The sequence below is a fragment of the Asterias rubens genome, chromosome 1 (assembly GCF_902459465.1).
Source record: "Asterias rubens chromosome 1, eAstRub1.3, whole genome shotgun sequence".
In the NCBI taxonomy this organism is placed as follows: Eukaryota; Metazoa; Echinodermata; class Asteroidea; order Forcipulatida; family Asteriidae; genus Asterias; species Asterias rubens.
Genome location: NC_047062.1, coordinates 26,808,412 through 26,833,786, shown reverse-complemented (window position 1 = coordinate 26,833,786; position 25,375 = coordinate 26,808,412). Strand labels below are relative to the sequence as shown.

Below are 25,375 nucleotides of genomic sequence, written 5' to 3'. Positions count from 1 at the left end.
AGAAAGTTTAACATGATTCAGCAAGTCGTTCCATAATGAAGGAGCAGCGAGGTAAATGATCTTTCACCTCATGATGTTTTGGCCAGGGGTTTCCTTGAAAGATGTTTGATATTAGATCGCATAGACTGGTGGCGGTTAGAAATATGGGGTTGGAGTCCTTCTGAGAGATATGGTGGTAAAGTGCCTTTTGATGAGCGATAGACATACACGAGGATCTTGAAGATGATTCTGTCCTTAATAGGTAGCCAAATGTAGATCTTGTAGGATAGGTGTGATGTGTACTCTAGTGTTGGACCGGGTTACAATTCTGGCGGCAATATTTTGAAGGCGAGACAAGCGGTAAATTTGATCATTATGCAGTCCATAGAGGAGAGAGTTTCCCATGTCAAGTCGGGAGGTTACAAAGGCGCAAACGAGTTGCTCTGTAGTATTTACTTCGTTTACTTTATTTGAATACTTTGTTTATTTATTTATTTTTTTATTTTTAGTTTAGGGGTAACCAACTACATTTTGAACTCTCATTGTGTGTTTGCGTCGTGTGAAAGCTTGCGAAATCTCTGAATGTCATCCCATTTGTGATGAACCACTTTGGTAGTTCTGAGGACTTTTCCAACACAGTTGATTCTCCGCGAAATGTTTTGCCCAGGTGTCGGCCTTTCTCTTCAGCGTTACAACATCTGAAAATTTGTTGTTAAGCACCTACCAATTCAATGCTACAAGGTCAACTAACTTCACTATCTCAGTGGGCGAGAAACTTCGCCTTCCAATATGATTCCCCTTTGCCTCCTCCTCGCGTTGCAGGACAACGGTCTTCCTCCTTGCTTTAGTCTGGATCTCTATGTTTGCAGGGTGACAAATCCATGACTGTTCAGCTCAAGCGCTAATGTGTGAGACTTGGTAGGTCTGTTCTCTGTTGTAAGAAACTTTTTCATAACACGGAAAAATATGATCAAGCCAAAAAAGATACTGTAGAAAAAGCTCACTGTATGTTGCCAAATATCACACAACATATCATTTCATATCATTTTGTCAAACACACTCATTGTGTCTCATTGAATTGATACTGTACATTGTGTTCATAGCAGGAAACAGTATGTGGTTCAACTCAGCAGTTTATGGGTTCTATTTCTATAGTTTCAACTAAAGAAAAGTCAATATACAGATAAAACGCCACAGCAAATAAATGTACGTGGAATTTTTTTGTACAATTTTATTTCTCACCATCTCTCTTTCCTCTTTTGTTACATTTATGAAAACAAGTGCAAGAGAATTCATTTGGGAATCTTGAATGCAAAGAATTTGTCTGTGATAAGCACATGAACAGCCGAATATATCAAAGCATACATTTAATTGAGTGTTATAAGAAAGCTATCAATATTCTTCCTTAAAATAAAATCATCAAAAAACCAACAAAAAACTTACAGATTAAGTACAAAAATTCCAGAATAAATCTACAGTAAACGTACATTATATGTTCAAATTGACTGTACTAATAAATAAAATCAATACTAAAACAAATTGGCAAATAGTAAATATTAGTAATCCGACAGCACCAGTGTGTTACATTTTGTCAAATCTCAAGTGTTTTTATTACACGGCTTTGGTACAAGCCAAGGTGACCAAGTGAAAAGCCTAAGATTTGGGTTGGGAAAGAAAAACAAAAACCATGACCCAATTTCCTGGTGCTGCTTACCAGACTTGTGAACTTGTAAAGCGTGTAATTCTGCATACCATAAACACAGAACTTCGCCTAGATTGGGAACATTTCAAGTTTGGCACACAAGTATTAAATAAATCCACATTTTTGAAAAAAATGTACCCTCCTTGTGATTATTGAAATCTTAATAAAAATGTGGTTACATTTATGTAAAATGCTACACACTTAAATTTGTTGGACACAACAATTGTTTGGCTTAGTAATGTAAGGTATTCAGCTAAATAGCTATGTGATGTTATAATGATTGCAACTGTCTGCCATGCATAATCAACTAGATGAGAATAAGAGCTTTCAAATAACACCAAATTAAGATCCAATAATGAAGTATTGCTTAACATATACAATGTTCAAGACATTACATCACATTGATATCAAGTTTAATGTTTGGTAGGATTTTAAACTTTGCATGGTGGAAATATGATATGGAAAGGTTTGCGGTAACACCAAGTGTTGACTATCTCTTAATGAGTTGGGGTGGTTCTGAAAAGAACCGTTGGTTTCAACTCAACGCTTCAATCAGTATGCTCTGATCGTCTTCTGGATAAAGCTTTGCTTGGGTTGTCTTAACTTACAAAATACCCCTTTGGTGTACCTCATCACATGTTCTCTCTGTTTGTAAATAACATTAAAAAAATAAACATAAAAAATGTACCAGTTACTGATTACATACCACACAGCTTTTTAAGCTGGTAACCTTATGGTACTGAGGTTTGTAGTCATATGTAGTTATGGCAACATTTGTTCATTGACTACAAGTTTGAATGTTGTCCATTTTGAAAGTTTCCGACTGCTGTTTCCAGTCTTAGTTTCACAAGAATGGATTTGGGTTCTAAAATGTTGGAAAAATGGCCCAAGTATCAAGGAATATTTACAAAAACAAAGTTTGAAGGTTTAGCAACTTGTATCATTGTTTAAGAGGAAATGGTAAGGCTGCAAATTATTTGAACTCAATACCTCTCCTAATGTCACAAACTCATTTGGAAAATATTTAACAAAAAGACACCAAAGAACATACATGTACATAGTATATCTCAAGAGCTGTGTGGTTATACATGTGTAAAGGAGCTCTAATTTGTTCCAGTAGAAAATCCAAAATGTTAACCCTCCTACTTTGGTAACATTTTCCAGCAAGTTAACAAACCACTTGAAACCATTTAAAGGAACACATTGCCTTGGATCGGTCAAGTTGGTCTTTGAAAAGCGTTCGTAACTGTTATAAAATGCATATGATTAGAAAGATATTTTAAAAGTAAAATATAACGATCCACACAAGAACCACCACTCAAAATTGCGTGGTTTCCCTTTTACCTCGTCGACAAACACGGTCGGCCATTTATAGCAGTCAAATTTTTGACTCCAATAAATGGCCGACCGTGTAAGTTCGCAAAGTAAAAGGAAAACCACGCAATTTCGAGGCAATTTTTTGTGGATCATTGTATTCTACTTTTAAACCCATCTTTCTAACCATATGCATTTTATAACAAACGTTTTTCAAAGACCAACTCGACCGATCCAAGGCAACGTGTTCCTTTAACTACATGTAAAGGAGTTGTGTTTAGTGGCACAACTGTGTGCAGTGTCGATGCATTCACCACGTGATACCATTGTAGGCTGAGATAGTTCATCTATTATTCCAAACCATAGTGGGTGATATTGAATAGTAAGTAAGTAGGAGGGTTAAATCAATCAATCTTTAGGCAACCCTACAAATGTATTGCAGGCATACCAAACACTGGTTTGACTGCCATTTCCTGTACAATTCAATTGAACCCTTTAGAGACACCATAGTGGCTGCAAGGGGCTTATACCAAATGCGTAAGTCACACCTACATGTACATCAAGTACACAAGTCCTGAATTGAGATTGTTTTCTATGTTTCACACGTTAACACAGTATCTGCACCTCAGAAACAAAGCAAAAGTTATGTTGCTTATTATTTTCCCCAGACATTCTACAGATAAATGGGGTCTCTAAATGGATCAAGAAGATTGCCAGGGGTTTGAATACATTACAGTATCAAAACCAAAACCCAATGCTGGGACAACTTGTTTTATTAATGTTTCTCTTTTTAAAGTTGCAGCTTCTTCATAGACGCTGTTCTTCCCCCATGACTATTTTTTTGTGTATAAAAACAAGACGGAAGAGAAGACAACTTCCTAAACATGGCTATACCACAGCAACTTCAACAGCCAAATAGAATAGAGCACATTTCACACATTGATTTGGGAAGTTGCTGTTGAGTAGAGATGGGTTCTGAGAAGAACGGGTATTTTGACAACTAGATGTTTCGATCAGTATCCCCTGATCCTCTTCAGGAGAAGACCACCGGTTCTTTTCAGAAACACTACTTAAAATCATAAGAGATTTATACGCATGTTGTCAAAGCAAACCTCACTTGGTTGTACTCTCACCACCATGCATAGTTTCAAATCTCAGTCACATACATAGCCAATAGATACTCAATTAACACATGTGACAAGAGATAGCTGTAATCTTTTCATTGGTCATTTTGTTTGTTTACACATTAGTCCTGGCTTATTATATAGTGTAGAAGCGGTGATAAGGATTTTTACCCTGTTCAAGCTACAAAAAGCAACAGACTGAAAAATTACCAATGGAATTAAAAAAATGATTTTGGCTGTCAAGAGGCTTTCGCAGTGTAGTTTAACAATTAAACTTTATCTTGTGCCAAATTCAACTATAAGGATGAATGATTGAGCTCAACATGTACACACAAATCTGCAGACAGTTTAACATTGGTGGGGTTGAGAATTAATAACTAACAGAAGGCAAAAGTATGGCAATTGAAATGCAGAATTTCAATAAGAAAACAAACCTATTAAATCTATTCACTTTGCAGCTACGTGTGTGAAATGAGTTGATAAGACCACGATAAAAACTTCACTTAAAAAAACTGATTTGTAACTCTCTTTGGGAAGCACATTGGGTGAAGGAAAAAGTAATGCTTTGCTCAGACATTCTCCAATTATCCACAAAATCTTAAAATAAGTTTTAAATTTTACTTATTATTCCCGATAAGAAATCACTATTTTGTTTGACCAAACAGTCCATAATTTGAGGTCTCTTTTATAGTACTCAAACAAACGCTGGTTGCCAATAAGTTACAGGAATTCATCGAAAATAGTTGTTTGTTTTTTAAATATATATTTCATGTGAAGAAAAATAAGAGGATTGCTCTGTACCGTTTTCCTTTCACTTTATTTTGCAGATAAATTAGGTTCAATAAATAATTGCAAAAACAAAAAAGTAAAAATCTTCCCGATGCAGTTAACCAAAAGTCTCTCAAAAGTTGCCCTTTTGACAAAAAAAAGCAATCCAGCATCTTGAAAATTAGAGATACAAATAAATCTTAATTATTTGGACTCTTTTTTCTTCTTAAAGGTCTCCTGTTGACGAGAGAGGAATAGTAGTGACTTTTCAAAATGTCTTTCCTTAAATTTTATTTGAATAATTACATCTGAAATGTTTTATAAATACAAATGTTCTTTGACTAGATCTTTTGTTTTATACAACCCATTATCCACGCTTGACCTCTATGCATGGTATGTGGTCAGTCTTTCCTTTCCTTCCTCAAAGCAATCCAATGTGCATCTCAAACTATTCTCACATGACCTTATAGTAGCTTCTGTCTGCACTTATTACCAATAACCGGCCAATACAAGCAATCTTGTACAGCCAGATCACATCAGTACACTCTGAAGGTATTACTCCAAAATCTCTCATGTCACTCCACTCTCAACCTTTCACTGGCCAATCAAAATCCACAATCAATAACTCTGTACTCTGCACAGCATTTTTTATACAAAACTCATGGCCACCACAACTTTCTGTGTGTGTGTAATTTAACGTTTTGCTTGTCCCAGGAATGTATGTGTGGGTTCAGGTGATCAGATGATATTGTTAGTGTCACATCAACGCAACCACCGAGTCCACACTGAGTTCAGCTCTTCAAATATCCACTCTGGACATGACAAACCAAGGATAAGGAGGTTAGTTAACGTCTTTGCTATTTAAAGCTTGGTGCAGTGTTATGAAGTGCAGAAGAGATGATGGTTGGACAATCCAAGTGGTCTGCTTCTAACCAATCAGATCCAAGCATCAGCCCCTGTGTGTTCTATCAGGAAACCCTATCCTCATTATTGCTTTGTGCATAGTTCAGTGAACTTAATGGTAAACAAGATGGGAGCTCATACCAATGTAAAGGTTAGCTTGTTAATGAAGCTTCTGGCAGCAAAAAGTCATCCATTTGTGAGGGGAGGGGGAGACGTGAAAGAAATGAGTGCGTTTTCATTGTTCTGAATGCAGAGCGTGGAAGAGTGATATGCCATTGGTGATGTAGCTTGGGGTAGTGCTGCACTTTCTTGTAATGCATGGTGTGAGCAATGTGCTTAGTCAATAAGGCAAGCAATTACTGCATGCTAGTCTCCATGGCTAACTGGTGCTGCCCACAGAAGCTCAAGAAGAAGCAACCCTTGGTGATGAGAAGTCTGCTAGTATTATACATCCATCAAGGTCAAGATGCAAGCTTTTTATCCAACTACACGCTCCTTACTGTCATGTCAACATGGACGGTGGTGATTAACGCAGGTAAAACAAGGGGAAAGGTGGACTCTTTCTCAGCAAGACTTGTGTCCGATGGAGGGTGGTTGGCAGTATGGGTTTGTGGTGCTTCTTTGGAGGTGGTTAGATTTCCTCTTTATGCGTGCAGATGTGCATTCCAGATGCATTCAGGTCAGTAAGCGGAGAGGGTGGAAGATATTTCGGAGGAGGGGATTTCTTTTAGAAGGTGGAGGGGGTTGGTCTGTCGCTAATTGACCATGAGGGTGTGTGACTCGATGGGCGCTGCTGAATCATACAATGTGTCAGTGTCCTTGGTAGGTTCGCCTGCGAGTTGGCATTGGAGAGACAGGGTACCAGCACCACAGTCACAGAAAAACCTGCCGAACGCAAACAAAACAAATTAATAAGAATAATTAAATTCCATGTTTGTTCGCCCAGTCAAAACAGTGTAAATCCTGAAACAGGTTTAAAGGCACTGGACACCTTTGGTAATTGTCAAAGACCAGTCTTCTCACTTGGAACCTACACACAAAAATCTGTGAAAATTGAACTCAATTGGTCATCGAAGTAGCAAGATAATAATGGAAGAAAAAACACCCTTGTCACATGAAGTTGTGTGCTTTCAGATGCTTGATTTCGGGACCTCAAAATTTGATTCCGAGGTCTGGAAATCAAATTCGTGGAAAATTACTTCTTTCTTCAGAGGGAGCCATTTCTCATCTTTTATACTATCAACAGCTTTCCATTGCTTGTTAACAAGTAAGTTTTTACGTGAAAAATTATTTTGAATAATTCCCAATAGTGTCCAGTGCCTTCAACAGGTTCCATTGCATGTCACATCCTTTCTGGTACTTACTAGATTAACCCTCCTACTGTCTGAACATTTAATATCATCCTCTGTGGTTTGACTGATAGATGCACTACATCAGCCTGCATTATGTTACCATCAGCCACACAGTTATGCCACTAAACACAACTCATGCAGTTGATTGGTTTCAAGTGGTTGGTCAACTCATAAGTACCAGCTGTAGTGGAGTCATTTCAGCAAGGACACTTGAGGGCAGCAGACTCTTGGCCTATGAAAGAACAGTAAGTTCCAGCCTCCCTACCATGGGCAGCGCGCCGTATCGATACCCCTCGTCACTAACCCCTGGGAGGGTTGTACTGAGAAACAACGCTGATTGGCTCATGAAACTGGTTATGCATTAGATGTAAAGTGCGCGTGTGCGTAGTTTTAAGATATTTGCATGTTGATCACGCCCGCATTATTATGGCGCGAACACGTTTAAAAAAACAAAAACATTGTTTATGACGAAAGACATGCATGTGCGCAAAGAAAGAATTGATTACAGGTGCTCATTAAAATGTGCTAGATTCTAATGAAAAAATTCCAGGGGTTATGATCGAGCAAGGCATGCTTGGAACAAATACCGCGTCAAGAGCGATCACCCCTGGGAACGAGGTTGAGTACGTTCATGCCTACACATATTGTCCAAGCAGTTTTGATGCAGTAGTGAATCTTACCTGTCGTGTGTGACGAATTCCCAATCATGTCCTGCATGACACCGTTTGATGCAATTGACACAGATGGCATTACGGTCTGTTGTGTTGCATGTTTTGCACCTAAATACAAAAATAAGAAGTCAAGTTATGAAAACTTTTTTTTTTTATTACCATGAAGTGCCCCAAGGTATTAAAAATAACCAATGGGAGACTTTCCAACGCTAGGTGGCAGCAGACATACCGGGTAAATTTCCATTGTTTACGTAGTTCTGAACATGCGCATAATTATGAGAACAATGGCTTTACCCGGTAAGTCTGCTGCCACCTATCGTCCCAGAAAGTCTCCTATTATACTATCAAGTTAAAACTGTTTTGAAAGCACACAAATGCTCCAAAAACATTGCCCCCAGCAATCAGTTGAAATAATAAGCTATGTTTTATGATATTAATTTTTTTAAAAGGATAATTGGCTCTTGAGCCACCTTTAGAAACTCATTTTGTATTTCTGACCAAAATCCTGACAAACTTAGGGTGGAGGTTGGGGGGGGGGGGGGGGGGGAGTTATTTTTGAGCTTCTCTTTTAACTGATTTGAGCCCATGACTTCCACCAGGGGCACTTTGTCTACTACTCTTAGGACTGAAAAGGAGTTACAGTCCGTAAGGATGTAGCCATTCTCTTTAATGAATGTACTCTTTTAAAGACAAAGAAATCCCCTGTCTTTATAAGTTTATCACACAGGAACTCACGGAATACGGAAGTATAAAGCGATTCTGCATGCCATATCCAACTCAGCCTTAAGCCTTCAGCGTTGTGGGATATGGGATGCAGATGCTATATATTTTTCTGTGTTCCATAAGTGAGAGTGTGACAACTAGTTAATCTTTCAGTAATAACCATAGTGAGGTACAACACATGTATGGGTTTGCAGTCGTGGTATATGGTTGAATATTTCATGACTGATGAGCAATCAAAACTGGTGGATTTACGCATGCTTCAAGATGAAATCTGAATATGATATGGACCAGACTAACCTGTAGAAGTCATGCATAGGATAGCTTGTATAACTGGAAATCTTGTAGAGGCAGCGGCCAGACTTGACTGCTTTCTCAATGGCATTCTTATTACCGTATACTTTGTTATCTGCAGAATAAATAACAATATCAGTCATTAATTAACAATATCAGTCATTAATTATGAATATTATAATAACAAAATGAAATTTTCACTTTTCCTTTTGACAAGAATGAAATGGAAAAGCCAGATTACAGGCAAACGTTAGGCAGACAGTTAACCACATGGTGACTTGAGTGCAGGGTTGAGAGGGATTGGTTCTTACCTTTCATTTCTGGGTTGACACCTGTAGCCAGGCAGATCCCAGCAAACTTATTATTGAAGACATGATTTCCCTCTAGGTAAGCTGTTGCATTGTTAGTGATCTCAATCCCTGCAGCTAAACCATCATAGATCTTATTCCTCTTGAGTTTAGGATGACTCTGAGAACTGATTAGAACTCCAGCTTGAGTATTGCGGAAGATCTCATTCTCTTCAAGCAGTCCTGGTTGGTTCAAGAATGGGTGACAAACATAAACACTTGTTATTGATTAACTAACTGGTGCTAGTGGGTAAATATTATATTAAAACTATCTCATATTTACACATGAAACATATGGTGTTGGAATACAATGATATGCATTGATGAGATGCAGTGATTATGAAGGGTTTAATGAATCAAACAAATGCAATGTTGTAATGGAAAATTCCAATTACTCAAACTAGTTTGAGACTACCTTACATAAAGGTATGGCTAAGCAGTGTTTGCTTTCAATGTTTAAATCCCAATTACTCAAACTAGTTTGAGACTACCTTACATAAAGGTATGGCTAAGCAGTGTTTGCTTTCAATGTTTAAATTCCAATTACTCAAACTAGTTTGAGACTACCTTACATAAAGGTATGGCTAAGCAGTGTTTGCTTTCAATGTTTAAATTCCAATTACTCAAACTAGTTTGAGACTACCTTACATAAAGGTATGGCTAAGCAGTGTTTGCTTTCAATGTTTAAATTCCAATTACTCAAACTAGTTTGAGACTACCTTACATAAAGGTATGGCTAAGCAGTGTTTGCTTTCAATGTTTAAATTCCAATTACTCAAACTAGTTTGAGACTACCTTACATAAAGGTATGGCTAAGCAGTGTTTGCTTTCAATGTTTAAATTCCAATTACTCAAACTAGTTTGAGACTACCTTACATAAAGGTATGGCTAAGCAGTGTTTGCTTTCAATTACTCAAACTAGTTTGAGACTACCTTACATAAAGGTATGGCTAAGCAGTGTTTGCTTTCAATTACTCAAACTAGTTTGAGACTACCTTACATAAAGGTATGGCTAAGCAGTGTTTGCTTTCAATTACTCAAACTAGTTTGAGACTACCTTACATAAAGGTATGGCTAAGCAGTGTTTGCTTTCAATTACTCAAACTAGTTTGAGACTACCTTACATAAAGGTATGGCTAAGCAGTGTTTGCCTTCAATGTTTATATTGAAGCTTGCCATTTTACATGCGTGCTACAACTTGTACCGATATATATTGAATGATGCCCTTTTGAGACTTGAATCCATGTGAACAATCTGTGCAGGCAGTGGTGTACATGCATCTATGGGAACCATTTTGAGACATTGTAATAGTCCTGTAGCATTTAACCACTTGACTATCGTTAAGAGGCAATATTGTTTAGTATAACATGTAACTCCATGTAATGACTAGAGCACTAACTTGCCTAGTGTGTTGAAGCTTCTTAATAAGGCGCATCCATGTTTGTGCGAAACTAAATACTGCATCCAGTGATTTTATTCTTTTCTATGCGTTTTAGAATCTGTATACTGAGAAACTCAACAGACTTGAAATAGTTTGAGTGCACACTTTGACTGCAGGCATGTAACATAAAATAGCCTTTTATGGGTGTGTCCTTGTTTAAAGACGCATGCAAGATACTCAGAAAACTCAATGGCAAATGTACCCGAGTCATATGTGTTGCCACAACCATATCAGTACCCAGTAACATCAACAACAATCAAGAGTTATCACTGCAGTCAATATGGGACTGTTGAACCTACCTCTACCGCCATTGAAGATGCAGATTCCACCATCTCTACCATCATGTATCTTATTATAGCGTAGGTGTGGATTACTATCAGTCTTAATCCAGACCCCGGCCATTGCGTTATCAAAGATCTCATTGTACTCAAGCACACCAAGCCCTAAACATTCACAACAAAACAAGAGTAATTAGATATACATGTATGGGTAAAATGCAATAGGACCTACTGCTGTACTCCCAATTGGGGGGGGGGGACTCCCTGTATTAAATTAACACAACCTAGTTTATCACATTATGTAATTGGAAGGAAAGTGAGCAACTCGGATGCTCAATTTGTTCAATTGGCAATAAGGACCGAACAACAGGCCTGTAGTGATGAAGTTGGAAAAAAAAGGAGAAAAAAACAGTAACAAGAGAAATGGCAAATAGATTGCACTAAGTCATTTCTGTGCTCATTATACTTAAGACATAAAAAACCCCAGATTAAAATGAAATTAAAAAATTTGAGTTTTTAATATTATTAAGGCTATCAAATGTTGTTCCATTTAAGCCCGGAACATACCTCACCACAAAGCGAAGTTCACTGCAACACAACACTAATTTTTCATAGTTACTTTCACATCAATTATGAACCAGGCTTTATTGGTTTTCCCTTCATAAAACAGTTTTTTCCCCCCAGCAATTAAAAAATACCGTAGCAGTTAATTGAAAGTTTGCCATGTTGACTTTGTCTTGGTTGTCTAGGGTAAGGCCTAATGTTTCAGCTCAATAGCTCCTTCAAAACAAGATATTTGGTCCTTGTTGCTTGAACCTCTCATATTAAATTGAGTTCAACTCAGATTTGCTCAGTGTTATGTTGCAGTGCCTTTCACCTCTGTGGACCCTGGTTCAAATTCAACCTCAGACTGGAGCCTTGTAGGTGGATTGGATTTTCAGTCCTTACCTGATTGCATAAAATTTCCCTAATTTGGGTTTCTTCCCACATTAAAACTGATTATTTCTTCATTGACTTATCTATAAAGGTATTTTCAGGCCTACAAGTTACAGTGCAAGTTTCTTTTGATGGTTTGTTGATTTCATTAAAGGCACCGGGCACTATTGGTGCAAAATACTTACTTGGAATTAACCAATGGAGAGCTGTTGATAGCAGAACATATTGTGAGAAACAGTTCCCTCTAAAGTAACATAGTTTTTGAGAAAGAGGGAATTTCTCACTCAAATAAAAAAAGACTTCATGCCTGAAGCCTTTTATTATATATCTGAAAGCACACAAATTTGTGCAACAAGGGTGTTTCACTAATCTCTCGCAACTTCGACGACCAATTGAGTACAAATTTTCACAGGTTTGTTATTTTATGCATATGTTGGGATACACTGAGTGTGAATCCTGCTCTTTGACAATTACCAAAGGTGTCCTGTGCCTTAATAAGAAGATTAAAACCATCCCAAATAAGAATGTGAATAAAGCCAACTAGATGTTGGATTGGGCATACCTCCATTATAGACCAGGATACCTCCATTCTGACCACCCCATATCTTGTTGCGTCTGATGATGGGATCACTACCTGTCCGGATTTGTACCCCAGAGTACATATGATTAAAGATATCATTGTCTTCTAGGGTACCATGGCCGTTATCGTAGAAATATACTCCAACCTGCAAGGAATACAAGACAAGGTAGGTCACTGTATCAATCCGTATTCTTTCAAAAGTAGTGTCCATCACATGATATGACTAATTTTTACAAAAAAGCTGCACAAACAAGACAAGCTATACCAATATCAATCATGAACCATATCCATAGGAACCAAAATACCATACCATAGCAACCAGTGTACCATTTCAATAGCGACCAATGTACTAAAACTGTACTAACTGCAGCTTCTTGGTACAGCGTTCCCCTAAACAGTGGCAGTTTGCCAAATGCCAGTTCAAACTCATGAGAACCAGTCACAGTTCTCTCCAAGTGGTCCTGATAGCTACAGTTTAGTTCAATGTTGGAAAGCATACCCATTAAATATGAACTATGAACTAGTGAAGGAGCAAGCTTATTGTTTCTGCTGGATAGTCACTGAAAAAGTTCAGGGCACACTCTGTGGTAACTAGACGACTAGGCACAACTGATGTATGGGGTATTACACACTGATCAACAAGAGTTATGCTTACCTGTTTACCACTGTGTATTCTATTCCTTCTAAGCTCAGGACAGCTACCCGTTGTCACCCAAACTCCAGCCAGTGTGTTACTGTACACCTCATTCTCTAGGATCAAACCTTTCCCCTTTTCATGCTGTAGATACAAACAGTCAATCCAATTAAGAGAGATAACAAGGTTTTTGCACTGGCCAACAGTATCGCTGTTAATGCAGGAAGGATGGGCCCAAGATTTAAAACAGGAAATTTCTTCTACACATTTAAAAATCACTTGAAGATAGATCTCATTAATGGGTACCTCTCTGCGGATTGAACACCCAGCAGGGTGGATATGTGTGCATTACAAGTCTTTATTATTATTACCTTTATAGTGTAGGTCTAGTCCCATCATCATTTTCATAAAAGGTCTTTTAACCTTCTTCATATTCTTAGTATTCTACAGTTCTTTATAAATACCTATTATTACAATACGTAATGAACCAATGTTCATGCAAAGGTTATTTGGCACACACTAGTTGAAGAGGGTTTCCTTACCACATATATACCACCATGTTGGCCATCATGGATTCGGTTGCCTCTTATGATAGGGTTACTGTTGGTTCGGATTTGGATTCCAGCTAGAGCATTGCTGTGGATATCGTTGTTCTCTATCAAGCCTCGCCCCTCCCCAAATATGTACACACCACCCTGATGCCCATTGAAGATCTCATTACCCCTGGGGAAGAAACACACAGAAGTCATTAAGGGTTGGACTTGGTATATTGGATATAGTATTCAAATATGACATAAAGGATGCAAGAATAGAGTACCTGGAACAAAGGATTGAAAGCGGGGATTCCAAACTTGAGCTCTCCCACTGTCCGACCATAATGTCACACACATAATTTTTAAATTATAGATAAACTATTCAGACTTGCCAACCTCTGGGATCACAAAACTGTATTCTGAAACACCAAAACCTGTATTTTGCATCAAAAACCTATATTTTTGCTAAAACATGCGTAAACGTAGTTTTAAGCCCCGAGACAGGCGAAATAGAGAAGGTGCGAAGGCCATTAAGTTATCGAACAGCCTAATTAAACCAGTAAAAAAAATTGAAGAAAAAAAAAAAAAAAAAAAAAAAATATCTTAAAGATATTGATTAATCATATCTTATTCATATAGAAACCCTTGTTAAATATCATTTTGTCAATAGTATTAGAAGACAAGTAAAAAACAAAATTAATTTAATTTCAATAAAGAAGACAACAAATCATCCCAAAACGTATTTGGGGGCATAGTTCTTAAGTTCATCTTATAAACATCTCGCTTCAGGCGCTCTTTTGCGTCTTTATTTTGGCAAATTCTTTTGCAAACTTGGTTCATTCACCATGTTTTTCGTCCGGTCACTAAGCGACCGATATGCATATAAGGGCATATAAGGGCATTTCTGACAACAGCGCCATCTGTTGTTCAATGAATTGTGTTAGACTGGTTCCCTGTGAAACCGGGACATCAGATAAACTGGCGTGTAGATTATGTAATGCAGGTTTGCGCTAGCGTGCATGCAATGACTATGGATGCGAGGGAATCTCTGTTGCGCTCGATGTGTGGTGAACGTTGAAGGAATACCACAGGAATGGAGTTCACTGGATAAGCATTGGCGGCCGTAAGTAGTCAGCCGAAAACTTATTTGTGTCAATAAAAAAATATTGAACTTGAGTTAACAAAAAGGGCACAACGGCCAACCGGGAGAAAATTGTATTTTTGCGGTGGCAATGCTCAAAACCGTATTTTTTGTTGCATAACCCGTACACGTATTTTTTTTATACAAAATACGGGAAAAACGTACTAGTTCGCATGTCTGAACTATGTCAGTCTGCAATATGATGTCATGTGGTGAATGAATCTACACAGTACATGGTTTATGCAGCTGTTCTAACAGTTGGTCACTAGCAACTGTTACTGAGAGAAGAACGGTTAATATTATTGTGAGGAGGTCGTAAACACCCCCATGTTTGATCAAACCTGAGGCCCTGCAGCCCTGTGACAACACTTACCTGATTGTTGGATCACTATTTGATGTAACCCACACTCCAGCAAAGGTATTAGAGTGGATCTTATTCTCCAGGAATTCTCCCCTGCCATTCTCATGAACATAGATACCCCCTGTCTGGCCATGATGAATTTCACAGTGGACTACTGTAGGGTTGGCCCCTGCTTTGACTTCAAACCCCGCTATCCTATTATGGTGGATGTCACATCTATCAAAGTGACCCTGCAAAGGAAAACAACCAAAGTTAATAACATTTTGTAAGTGTTGTGTGGACACCCCTTGAGATGTATAAGATGCAGCTTGCTGCACTTAGTTTGATTACAAAATCAGATTGGAAAGAGGGTACTCTACCATAAAGCCATTATCCTTCACATGTCTCAGGCAAGGTGGACTTATCAGATCCAAAGGCATACAGCAGACTAAAAACTACTGGGCAAAGCTATTCATTATTCACTTATACGCTGCTGGCCGAATGAAAGAAAGAAATGGAATGGCAGCGTGAAAAAAAGTTGCTCTTTTTACATTACTACCCTATTGTATGAGATTGCCAAGCTAATACATTCTCCTCAAGTGTTAAGGTTAAGATCTGCAACATCTTAGAGGTTTAGAAAATATGTCAGTCTTTCCCAAACGTTCAGAATTATTGGAAGTTGCCGTCATGCTTTGCTAATTTAAGACGTTATCTACGAGCATGCCTATTGGTGAATTTTACGCAGATAGTGAACTACGCACAAGAATATATCCTACCAAATAGGTACACTGTAGAGACAATTTACATAAGATAGGTATTCATGAGTTGGCAAAGGGCGTCATGGCTTGGCCACTTTGCACTCATCTTGTTTTCATGCAGGAAGAAAGGCTGGGCAATCTGCAGCTAAGACATCCTGATGATTCAGCCGCTGAAACTACAATACACTCAAATAATCCCAATCATGTTCCCTCTGGAAGAATAGACCAATCCATTAAGCCCCGCCCCATTGCAAATTGACCAATCACACTGCAACGAAGGTCCGACACTAAGGTCCGACATGCGTGCGCGTCTGCTTGGCGCGCGCGTCAGAGTTGTGCAGAAAGGCATTGGAGAACCCACCGTGTTCTTGCTCACACGTGCGTCATGGGCGGAGCCTACTGGATCAGTCTATTGTATGAAAAAAGACATTTTAGAAATATATTTTTTAGGAGTTGATCTGCCAGCACTTTTTTCCTTATAATGAGTGCCACTATAAATGCCTATGGGATTTGACTTACCATTCCATTGTCGAACGTGAAGACCCCAACATCTCTACCATGGTGAATATGACACCGCCTGATCAGGGGGTTGGCATGGTTCTTAACCCATATCCCTGCTAGGGCATTACCACTGATCTCACAGTCCATGTAGTGACCCTACACAACACACAAAGGAACAAGAAATCATAATAAATATTTGCCCAATGTTCTAATTAGCAGTGATTTAAGGTATTTCCGCCTTTTGGAGTTATAGATTTCAAGGAGCTTCTGGGAACAGCATCGTCAGCACCAGAGAAGTAGAATAATTTCTTTATATCTGGAGAGGAAAACAGCTGATATTCTTCATCAGGAAGCCATATAAAGTCAGACTTCAGAAAAAAAGTTATAACAAAAGTTTATAATTCCTGTATATTAACCGGCTTTTTTCTTCCAGATTGCCAGGAACTGGTTGCCCGTAAATTGTCTAGTATGAAGTGGTGCTAACAAATAAACACATGGTTTGATATTTTCATGTATAAAATGGGACAGAGCCAGAGTTCTTCTATGTTTTGTCTGCAGAGTAAGAAAAAGAAGACAGTTTAAAGGCTTAATGTTACCTGTGCATGGTCATTGATGAACAAGCCTACGTTTTCACAGTCACTAATTACACAGTTCTTGACTGTGGGCGCTGCATTCTTGCCACTGACACTCACAGCTGCACCCACTGGGGAAAGAACAGAAAGGAATTATAAAAAAACTTGTAAAAAAAACCAGACAGCGCATCCCTGATTTTATGACAAGTTGATTTTGATAAATCTTCCAAAAACTTCAATAAACACACCATACACTGTACTTGTGAAGATTTAGAATTTTGTTTGTAAAAAAAGAAATGACATAAGTAAATGTTTTGTCTATGGTTTTGCACATGTTCATTGTAGCTATTATTTTGTGCCATCAGAAATGACCGATAGTGATCGATATTCTTGACTTTTGACAATACATCTGATGGAAATATCCTTCTTGAGGATTTGTACTACTACCTGCAGTATGAACTTCATATTCAGAGAGCGGAGCGTGCAGATTAAAACTAAACATTTGTTACCAATCCTGTTCTATGTCAATCAAAACTTTCTGCACAAAGTAATTCAACTTGAAAATACTGTCTCTTTGGGGTGGCCACTTCTCAGTCAGCTTTTAGATGTACATGTATGAAGTCAATAAAAACATACATTCTCTGGGATTATTAAGGACATCCAGATCAATGTGTATGGAAACTGTAGAATGTATTCAAGTAAAGGGCAGTGGTGTATTGGTGTGCTGAACTGCAAACATAGAGTGCATGGCAGGAGAACAATTACAGGCAAACTATGTCAAGTTAACTAATTCCAAACTCTAGTTTTTAATCAATACATGGACAACATACATCTAACCTGTCTCAAATTCATACATTTTGATGATGATATTTTAGTGAAAACAATGACAAATGGTTGATGTTTGCCAGCTTTCTCTAAAAGTCAATGGGTAAAAGTGAAACAAGTAGCACATCTTATAGGGCATTAGAATTTTAACTTTCCCTCCTTCTACAATTCTAACCATTCAATATCATCCACTGTGGTTTTGAATGATAGATAAACAGTGCTAGCTTGCACAATGATATCATATGATAGTTGTGTCACTATACCCAATTATATACATTTGAATGGATTCAAATGGGTAGTCAAATCACTGGAAAATGTTAACAAGATCAGATTTTGAACAATTTCTACTGACTGAGAACAGTAAGCAGACTGAGCCGTGACCAGTCTAGGTGCTAGACTTGATCTTGAATTGCATCATATTCCAAGATTGTGCAGGAAGAAAGCTTAAATAGTACACTTTAAAAATAAAGGGTGCAACGTGGAATGACAATTGTGCCGTGAGGAGCTGATAACATAAAAAAAAACGCTTGTACCCCTTGCTCTACCTTGTGAGCGACTGCGGATGTTGCAACTGTCGATGATGGGAGAGCAGCAAGAGCCGACCTCCACACATGAATGCTTATGGTGAGGGGTGTTGGACTGATGGTCAGGGTTAAACTGAAATAGAGAAAGAGAAATACCATCACAGTGTTTTAGCATGTCAACCTTCAGACTTAATAGAGCATGAGAACATTTAGTTTCCACTTACATTGCTTGAAGATTTGAAGAATTCTACACATGACTTTCACAGGTTCCAACTTTTGAAATATATATGAAATTATACAGTCTATTTCTTGATCAGAATATTCAAACTTTGTTTCTTAGGGCCCCATTTTATGTTAGTGTTTACTGTGGAATTCTGTGCATGAGACCCTTTGAACGATGCACTTTGCGGGGTGCAGTAAGCACATAAATAACTGGCAAGCAGAAACTGGGTCCAGGCCATAAGTGTATGGCTCGCACAAACATGTATAGCTTGTGATATACACAGCTTCAAACCATAAGCATCAGAAACATGTATAGCTTGTGATATACACAGCTTCAAACCATAAGCATCACAAACATGTATAGCTTGTGATATACACATCTTCAAACCATAAGCATCACAAACATGTATAGCTTGTGATATACACAGCTTCAAACCATAAGCATCACAAACATGTATAGCTTGTGATATACACAGCTTCAAACCATAAGCATCACAAACATGTATAGCTTGTGATATACACAGCTTCAAACCATAAGCATCACAAACATGTATAGCATGTGATATACACAGCTTCAAACCATAAGCATCACAAACATGTATAGCTTGTGATATACACAGCTTCAAACCATAAGCATCACAAACATGTATAGCTTGTGATATACACAGCTTCAAACCATAAGCATCACAAACATGTATAGCTTGTGATATACACAGCTTCAAACCATAAGCATCACAAACATGTATAGCATGTGATATACACAGCTTCAAACCATAAGCATCACAAACATGTATAGCTTGTGATATACCAAGCTTCAAACCATAAGCATCACAAACATGTATAGCTTGTGATATACACAGCTTCAAACCATAAGCATCACAAACATGTATAGCTTGTGATATACACAGCTTCAAACCATAAGCATCACCAACATGTATAGCTTGTGATATACACAGCTTCAAACCATAAGCATCACAAACATGTATAGCTTGTGATATACACAGCTTCAAACCATAAGCATCACAAACAATGTATAGCTTGTGATATACAAAGCTTCAAACCATAAGCATCACAAACATGTATAGCTTGTGATATACACAGCTTCAAACCATAAGCATCACAAACATGTATAGCTTGTGATATACACAGCTTCAAACCATAAGCATCACAAACATGTATAGCTTGTGATATACACAGCTTCAAACCATAAGCATCACAAACATGTATAGCTTGTGATATACACAGCTTCAAACCATAAGCATCATGCATGTTGTGTATTTACAGTCGACTCCCGTTATTACGAGCTCCCATATACCGCGATCGGATACAACAAGGTTTGGATAATACGAGGAAAACGGGCCAGTCCGGCGGACCTGGTATTAACGGGAGTCGACTGTATACAGTAAGCCCACTGCACCATGCTTCAATATCAATGGCTTTGGGCCCTGCCCGACTAAGCATACCATACACTGAAATGCAATGTCATAATGCACTCTGGAAACAGAAATTGGAATCTTTGCAAAAACACTACAATAAGTTCATTTGTGTGCCATTTCTTTTAACAAAAAGTACAACTATATCAACATTTTACAGAGTTGTATTTTTTCAAAACGAAAATACCAAAGTTTTACCGGGTTTGTTGAAAGGCAAAACTTGATGATTAAGTTAACTGAAAAGTTTCCCTCACAATAAACTCGGGATATTTGTTGTTTCTTTGTTGTCAATAGACCTAATGCACATGATGTCATTTCAGTAGGGCGCCCTCACCCAGAGTCAAAAGGAGTTGTGCATTGGCCAATCCTGTGCACCGCGTGTACAAATCTGTGCGTTTTCGATTGTTACGTCACGGTTTTACCTCTAAGATGGCGGGTGGATGACATCAATGCATAAGGTCTATATAAGTTGTATGAAGTGTAAAAAACTTACTCTAATGCTGATATGGCCTAAGTATGCGTCTTCACATCCTTCGAAGAAAACAAACGTGGACTCCTTGAAATTTTCTACGATGACACTGTCTGGGATATGACCAGGAGCTGTTCAGGAAGAGATTAAATGTAGTATCAATATGTAAACCCTTATAAGGTGCTACATAATTGGGTCTCAGAATTCATAACTTTCAATAACCTCTCTTTCTGTATAAATGTATACTAAGCGCCCGAGTACCTTGTTGGTAGACTGTGCGCAATATATATAATACTTCAATATTACCAGGAAAAGTTTACACTTAGTCACCACACTATCATGTGGGGAAGCAACACTACTCCAACATGTAGTTCTGATTTACTACTCGGCATAGTCTGTAATTTAAGATATAATCGAAGGAGCAGTAGCAGTTATAGTAAGTGCCGGGACCCACATTGTGATGACTCAGCCACCACAAATTGAATTCGGTGCGCTGGACCTCTCGGCCATGACACGTTATTAAAATGTGATATTAAAACTGCTTTTAAAACTAGCAAAAGCAACTGGTCTAAAAACAAGCAAACGATGTGTACAGGTTGAGTGTGCACAAACACAGTGGGTACATGCGTGGAGGAAGGAAGAGAAGGAGCTTGAACGAAGGGACTTCAAAAGCCGAGCCTGTGGTACCGAGGTCGTTTAACGACACCTCGTAATCACCCACATACCCTATACAAACAATGGGCGACCTCACGTATGTGAGTTTGCGCGTGCACACTTAGTTCTTCACTCAACTATGGTGTTGTATGTCGTATGGATATAATACAGAAAAAACAACTTTTTTGAGACCTGATAAAATTTGTGGACACTTTCGCCCACCAAATCGAAAAACACAATTGAATACCAACCACCCTCGTGTGCTAATACCCAAATTGTGAACCACCGCTAGTGACCGGAAAGTTGCAAAAATGTAAAAATATGCTATGATATTTCCATGTAAACACCACAAACGGTAAATGAAAACGTGTGTATTCACAATTCTTGTCTCCAATGATTCAACTTTACACGAAGGCAACAATGCAGAGTGGCGGTACCACACCTTAGTTCAAAGAGATCTAATCGCGCTCACTAATTGGCCGTCCAGCAGGTCTGCTATCTTTTTCCACTGGTCAGACAGGGGCATTGTCAGGGTATTCTTTTGTTACTCTGCGGTTTTGTGGGTCGTTCGGCTCCTTCTCTTCCTTCCTTCATGGTGCATGTAACTTACCAGCACCAAGTATGCAGACTGGTGTATCTATGTAGAGCCATTCACCACTATATACCCCAGCATGTAATAAGATGAGTGGGTAGTCGTTCCCCTCTACTGATGACAGGGCTTCCTCTATCGTATCATAATACTGGATATCTCGACCCTTGTACATGTCCATATTGTCATAAACACGCCGGGCAAAGCCTGGTTTGACATGGACTGCATTATACTGAAAATGAACAAATGATTTGTTTTTTTATTGGTTTATATTGGTTATCAACCAGAATTGGACACTTGGGCTCAAACTACAAAAACAGATGTTACAATTACAGGAGAATTCTAGACTCTAGGCATCACCAGAAATACAAAACTACAGGTTTGGACAAAATGTGGACTATTTCTTTCTACCCTCAGTGATGGCTGTACTGAAAATGTTAAGGCTCAATGAGCTTTTAATTTTTTTTTTTTAAAGAAAATTCTGAAATCGCAGTGCAATGCAGTGCAATGAAGTTGGGCTTTTTAAAGAGAAAATGCTCAGACATTTAATTGTGTACAAGATATGCTATTCAGGTAAATCTATGGACATTGTGTTTTGTGTCCTACAAAGAGTACACAAACTCTTTAATTCCAGTTTGTTTCATTATTTCCCATCAGCTTTATCAACATTGAAAATTAACTTGTTTAAAATTAACCAAATACTTGCAAACCAGGTCTTACCAGTGTTTTAAAACTATCCTTCCAGATGTTGGGTGAGTCTACTTTATCTGGTTGTACAAATTTAAATCTTGTTGGTGATGGTCGTAACAGTGGCAATGACATCTCATATACTGACTGGTACATCTTTTTCCTTAAGAGTCAGGCAAAAGAAATACAACAGTTTTGTTAATGTTTATTAAAAGTGTACTGCTTATTACAAACTTATTATTGTGGTTTTTAAAAACTGTTGTTACCAGAATTGTAAAAAAAAAAAAAGCTAAATGGTGTCTGTGGTGTGGGTGTTATTTCTGTGAAATATTAAAGCAACTTTGCTCACACTAGCACAGGGCTTGCAAGGTCTATTTGTAACATCTATCAATATGTGTACACAAGCTTGAAGCTTCATGTATAACGCCACAATAGACAATAATGCCCATTGTCCTGGTCTTAAAATTGCCCTCAAAGGTTTTTGTTGTTTTAGAAGCTTCCTTTACTCAAATCGTTTCAATACATTACACTGGTAACTTTCTCCCTTATTCTGTATAAGGAACTTCTTAATAGAAAAAAATTACAAAATGATTGTGGTTTTCAAATGTGTTTTAAATACTAGTGTGTATAGTCTTCAAAGATAAATGATCTAACTTTGTCTGGATGTTTCAATTAATATATAAAACATTTGTCTGACCACATTTTTTTAATCCTCCCATTCTAACAGAAAACATGTCAGGCAGACTAAAGGGTGTGAGTTGATAACCAACAGATAAAGACTGGCTCAGACAAATAATACATGGCGACACGCTAACTTGGCACTCATAACTCTGACAATCAAATCAAACACATGTATTCCTGGATTGTAAAATTGCAGTCAAACTGCTTGAGGAAACACAGACTCCCTAATATTGGTGCAACATTTGCCAAATAAACAGCAACAAGTGTCAATGACAATTATCACATAATGAAAAAAGGAATCGCAGAATTGGGCATCGCACTGTGTGCCCAAGAATGACTTCCCTCTAGTAAGTAACCAGGAAAAGTACAGCAATGAGGCAAATTATGGAAGGAAATCAAAACCGGCTCCCGTCTAAATTGAGTCAATCAATGACTTCCTGTCAGAGAATTGGGATGCATTCTTTCTTTAGCAATTCATCCTCTAGACCATTTAATCTGCTCATATGATTCCCAAGACAAACCCCAACGGCGCTTTGCTATTCAAACTTGGAAAAAGACTGTTGGGATTATCTTCACCACAGACTCAGATGAACAAAACAAAGCCTACAAAATGAACACTATGGCTTCATCACCATGGAATATAAAAAAATGTCACAACTAAAATAGAACTGATGGAACTCAGTAGAATGGTAAACAAATTCAATAAACAGCAAAACATAAGAATTTGAAAGCATTAATTTATAAATACACCACACCTAATGAAAATAGTTTTATAGTGTATACTGCGCAGGTGCCACAAAAAAATAAGTACCATGTAAACACCATGTACAACATTGTACCATGCTATGTTCACAATCTTATTTAAAAGTGCCATCTTCCACTTCCTCAAAAGTATGGACCAGGGGCCGATTTCACGAAATTATACGCAACTGCGTAAGTCCACTTGCGCACTGTTTATGGCGTAAGTTGCACCAAAAACGTTGCACAAGTGGACTTACGCAGTTGCGTTAAGTTTCGTGAAATCGGCTGCACAAGTCAGGAAGAGTTTGGTGAAATCGACGGCTGATCCCATGTAAAGCATAATCAGTTTACCATTGCAGTACTCAGTCCAACAGAATTGAACAAAGTATGCAGTTGGATTTGGAATGGTTGAGTGTGGTTTGGGTTAGTACTAGTTATTAGTTTGACTCACCATACTGTAGGGTCACCCGCTAATGAGTTGAAACGCTTACAGACACATGCAGCGTTGCACAGATCTTTCTCCAGTAAGTAGGAGAAGATCTTAAGGAGGATTTCAGATGGGACATGATACTGGAGGAAATTATCTTCAGGATTCGATACTGTTGAAGTTTGTAAAAAACAATATGAGATTATTATATAATTTTCATCTAATAAAATAACGAAGTAACCTTGAAATATGTACTATGTTTTTGTTTATCTAGATGTTTCATAGCATTCAATAAGAGGTTCAGCAGTGCATTCTGCAGCCAACATGTGCCCTATTTTATAGAGCTGCTTAAGCAGAAACTACTGCTCAACTATTGTTTTGCTTAGCAGAGACGGGCAGGAGTATACCAGTCACAAATTGTACATGTGACAGGTTAGTGGGGCTGGTAACTTATTCTGGTAAGCATAATTTTGTTGTGTTTAGCCACTTTTTGTCCTTAAGCAGCTCTATGAAATTGAGCCCAGGTCACAACCAATGGAGTAAAACACAGTCTCTTTCTAATGATAGGTTTATTGGCTTTATGTTTTTAAATTTTTCAAAATGGTTGTGTAATCAAACTTATCAAAAGCAGATTTAGGAAGACACATTTTCTTAAACCCAAAGTGAACTAAGCTTGGGCGATATCGATTTATTTTATTCACGATATATCGCCGACAATATATTGCGATATTCGATATAATCGCGATTATTTAAATTATATCGCGATATATCGATAAAAACCAAATCGATCCGATATCGAAATCGTTTCGAAGTTAGTATCGCGATATTCAATAATATCGTGATATCGCCCAAGCTTGAAGTGAACTACTCTTCTTTTTAGGTGGGAGTAAGTAATTAGTGATATACGGGTAATAAACACTGTCTTGCTGTGGCTTTGATACTCACAATTGACACTTTGCGTGGTCTGATGATGTGTAAGACGTGCTCTCTTGACCTTAGAGGAGGAGGAGGATGAGGAGGAGGTTGAGGAGGTGGAGGTGACATGAATGGACGAGGTGGTGCTCGATGATGAAGCAGCTGGCACACCCTGTTGGAACATACAACAAAATTAACACGGTTAGATTCAAGGCAATAAATCTGGGTTTATGGATTTTTAATATTTTTGAAATTGGGGTGGGAATAAAGAACATTATTTTGGCTTTAACTTTACACCGAGGTGTAATAAGAACTTTATT

The 25,375-nt window shown here is 38.0% G+C and overlaps 1 protein-coding gene across 3 annotated transcripts in view; it reads right to left on the bottom strand.

Annotated features, from left to right (window-relative positions):
- Positions 1-3,179: 3,179 nt before the first annotated feature.
- Positions 3,180-25,375, bottom strand: part of LOC117290298 (F-box only protein 11-like) — a 42,307-nt gene continuing 20,111 nt past the window's right edge. For 2 of the 3 annotated variants that reach the window (XM_033771615.1, XM_033771631.1), the window contains exons 3-19: positions 25,086-25,227; positions 24,165-24,312; positions 22,325-22,454; positions 21,626-21,836; positions 20,386-20,492; positions 18,247-18,370; positions 16,913-17,019; positions 16,335-16,472; positions 15,091-15,308; positions 13,586-13,766; positions 13,065-13,187; positions 12,392-12,554; positions 10,915-11,058; positions 9,139-9,357; positions 8,834-8,942; positions 7,823-7,921; positions 3,180-6,675 (exon numbers count right to left, since the gene is read on the bottom strand). In XM_033771615.1, coding sequence (XP_033627506.1) covers positions 6,546-6,675; positions 7,823-7,921; positions 8,834-8,942; positions 9,139-9,357; positions 10,915-11,058; positions 12,392-12,554; positions 13,065-13,187; positions 13,586-13,766; positions 15,091-15,308; positions 16,335-16,472; positions 16,913-17,019; positions 18,247-18,370; positions 20,386-20,492; positions 21,626-21,836; positions 22,325-22,454; positions 24,165-24,312; positions 25,086-25,227 — 2,493 coding nt within the window. In that variant the 3' untranslated portion in view covers positions 3,180-6,545. The remainder of the gene's footprint in view (positions 6,676-7,822; positions 7,922-8,833; positions 8,943-9,138; positions 9,358-10,914; positions 11,059-12,391; positions 12,555-13,064; positions 13,188-13,585; positions 13,767-15,090; positions 15,309-16,334; positions 16,473-16,912; positions 17,020-18,246; positions 18,371-20,385; positions 20,493-21,625; positions 21,837-22,324; positions 22,455-24,164; positions 24,313-25,085; positions 25,228-25,375) is intronic. The other variant, XM_033771623.1, reaches the window with a different exon arrangement.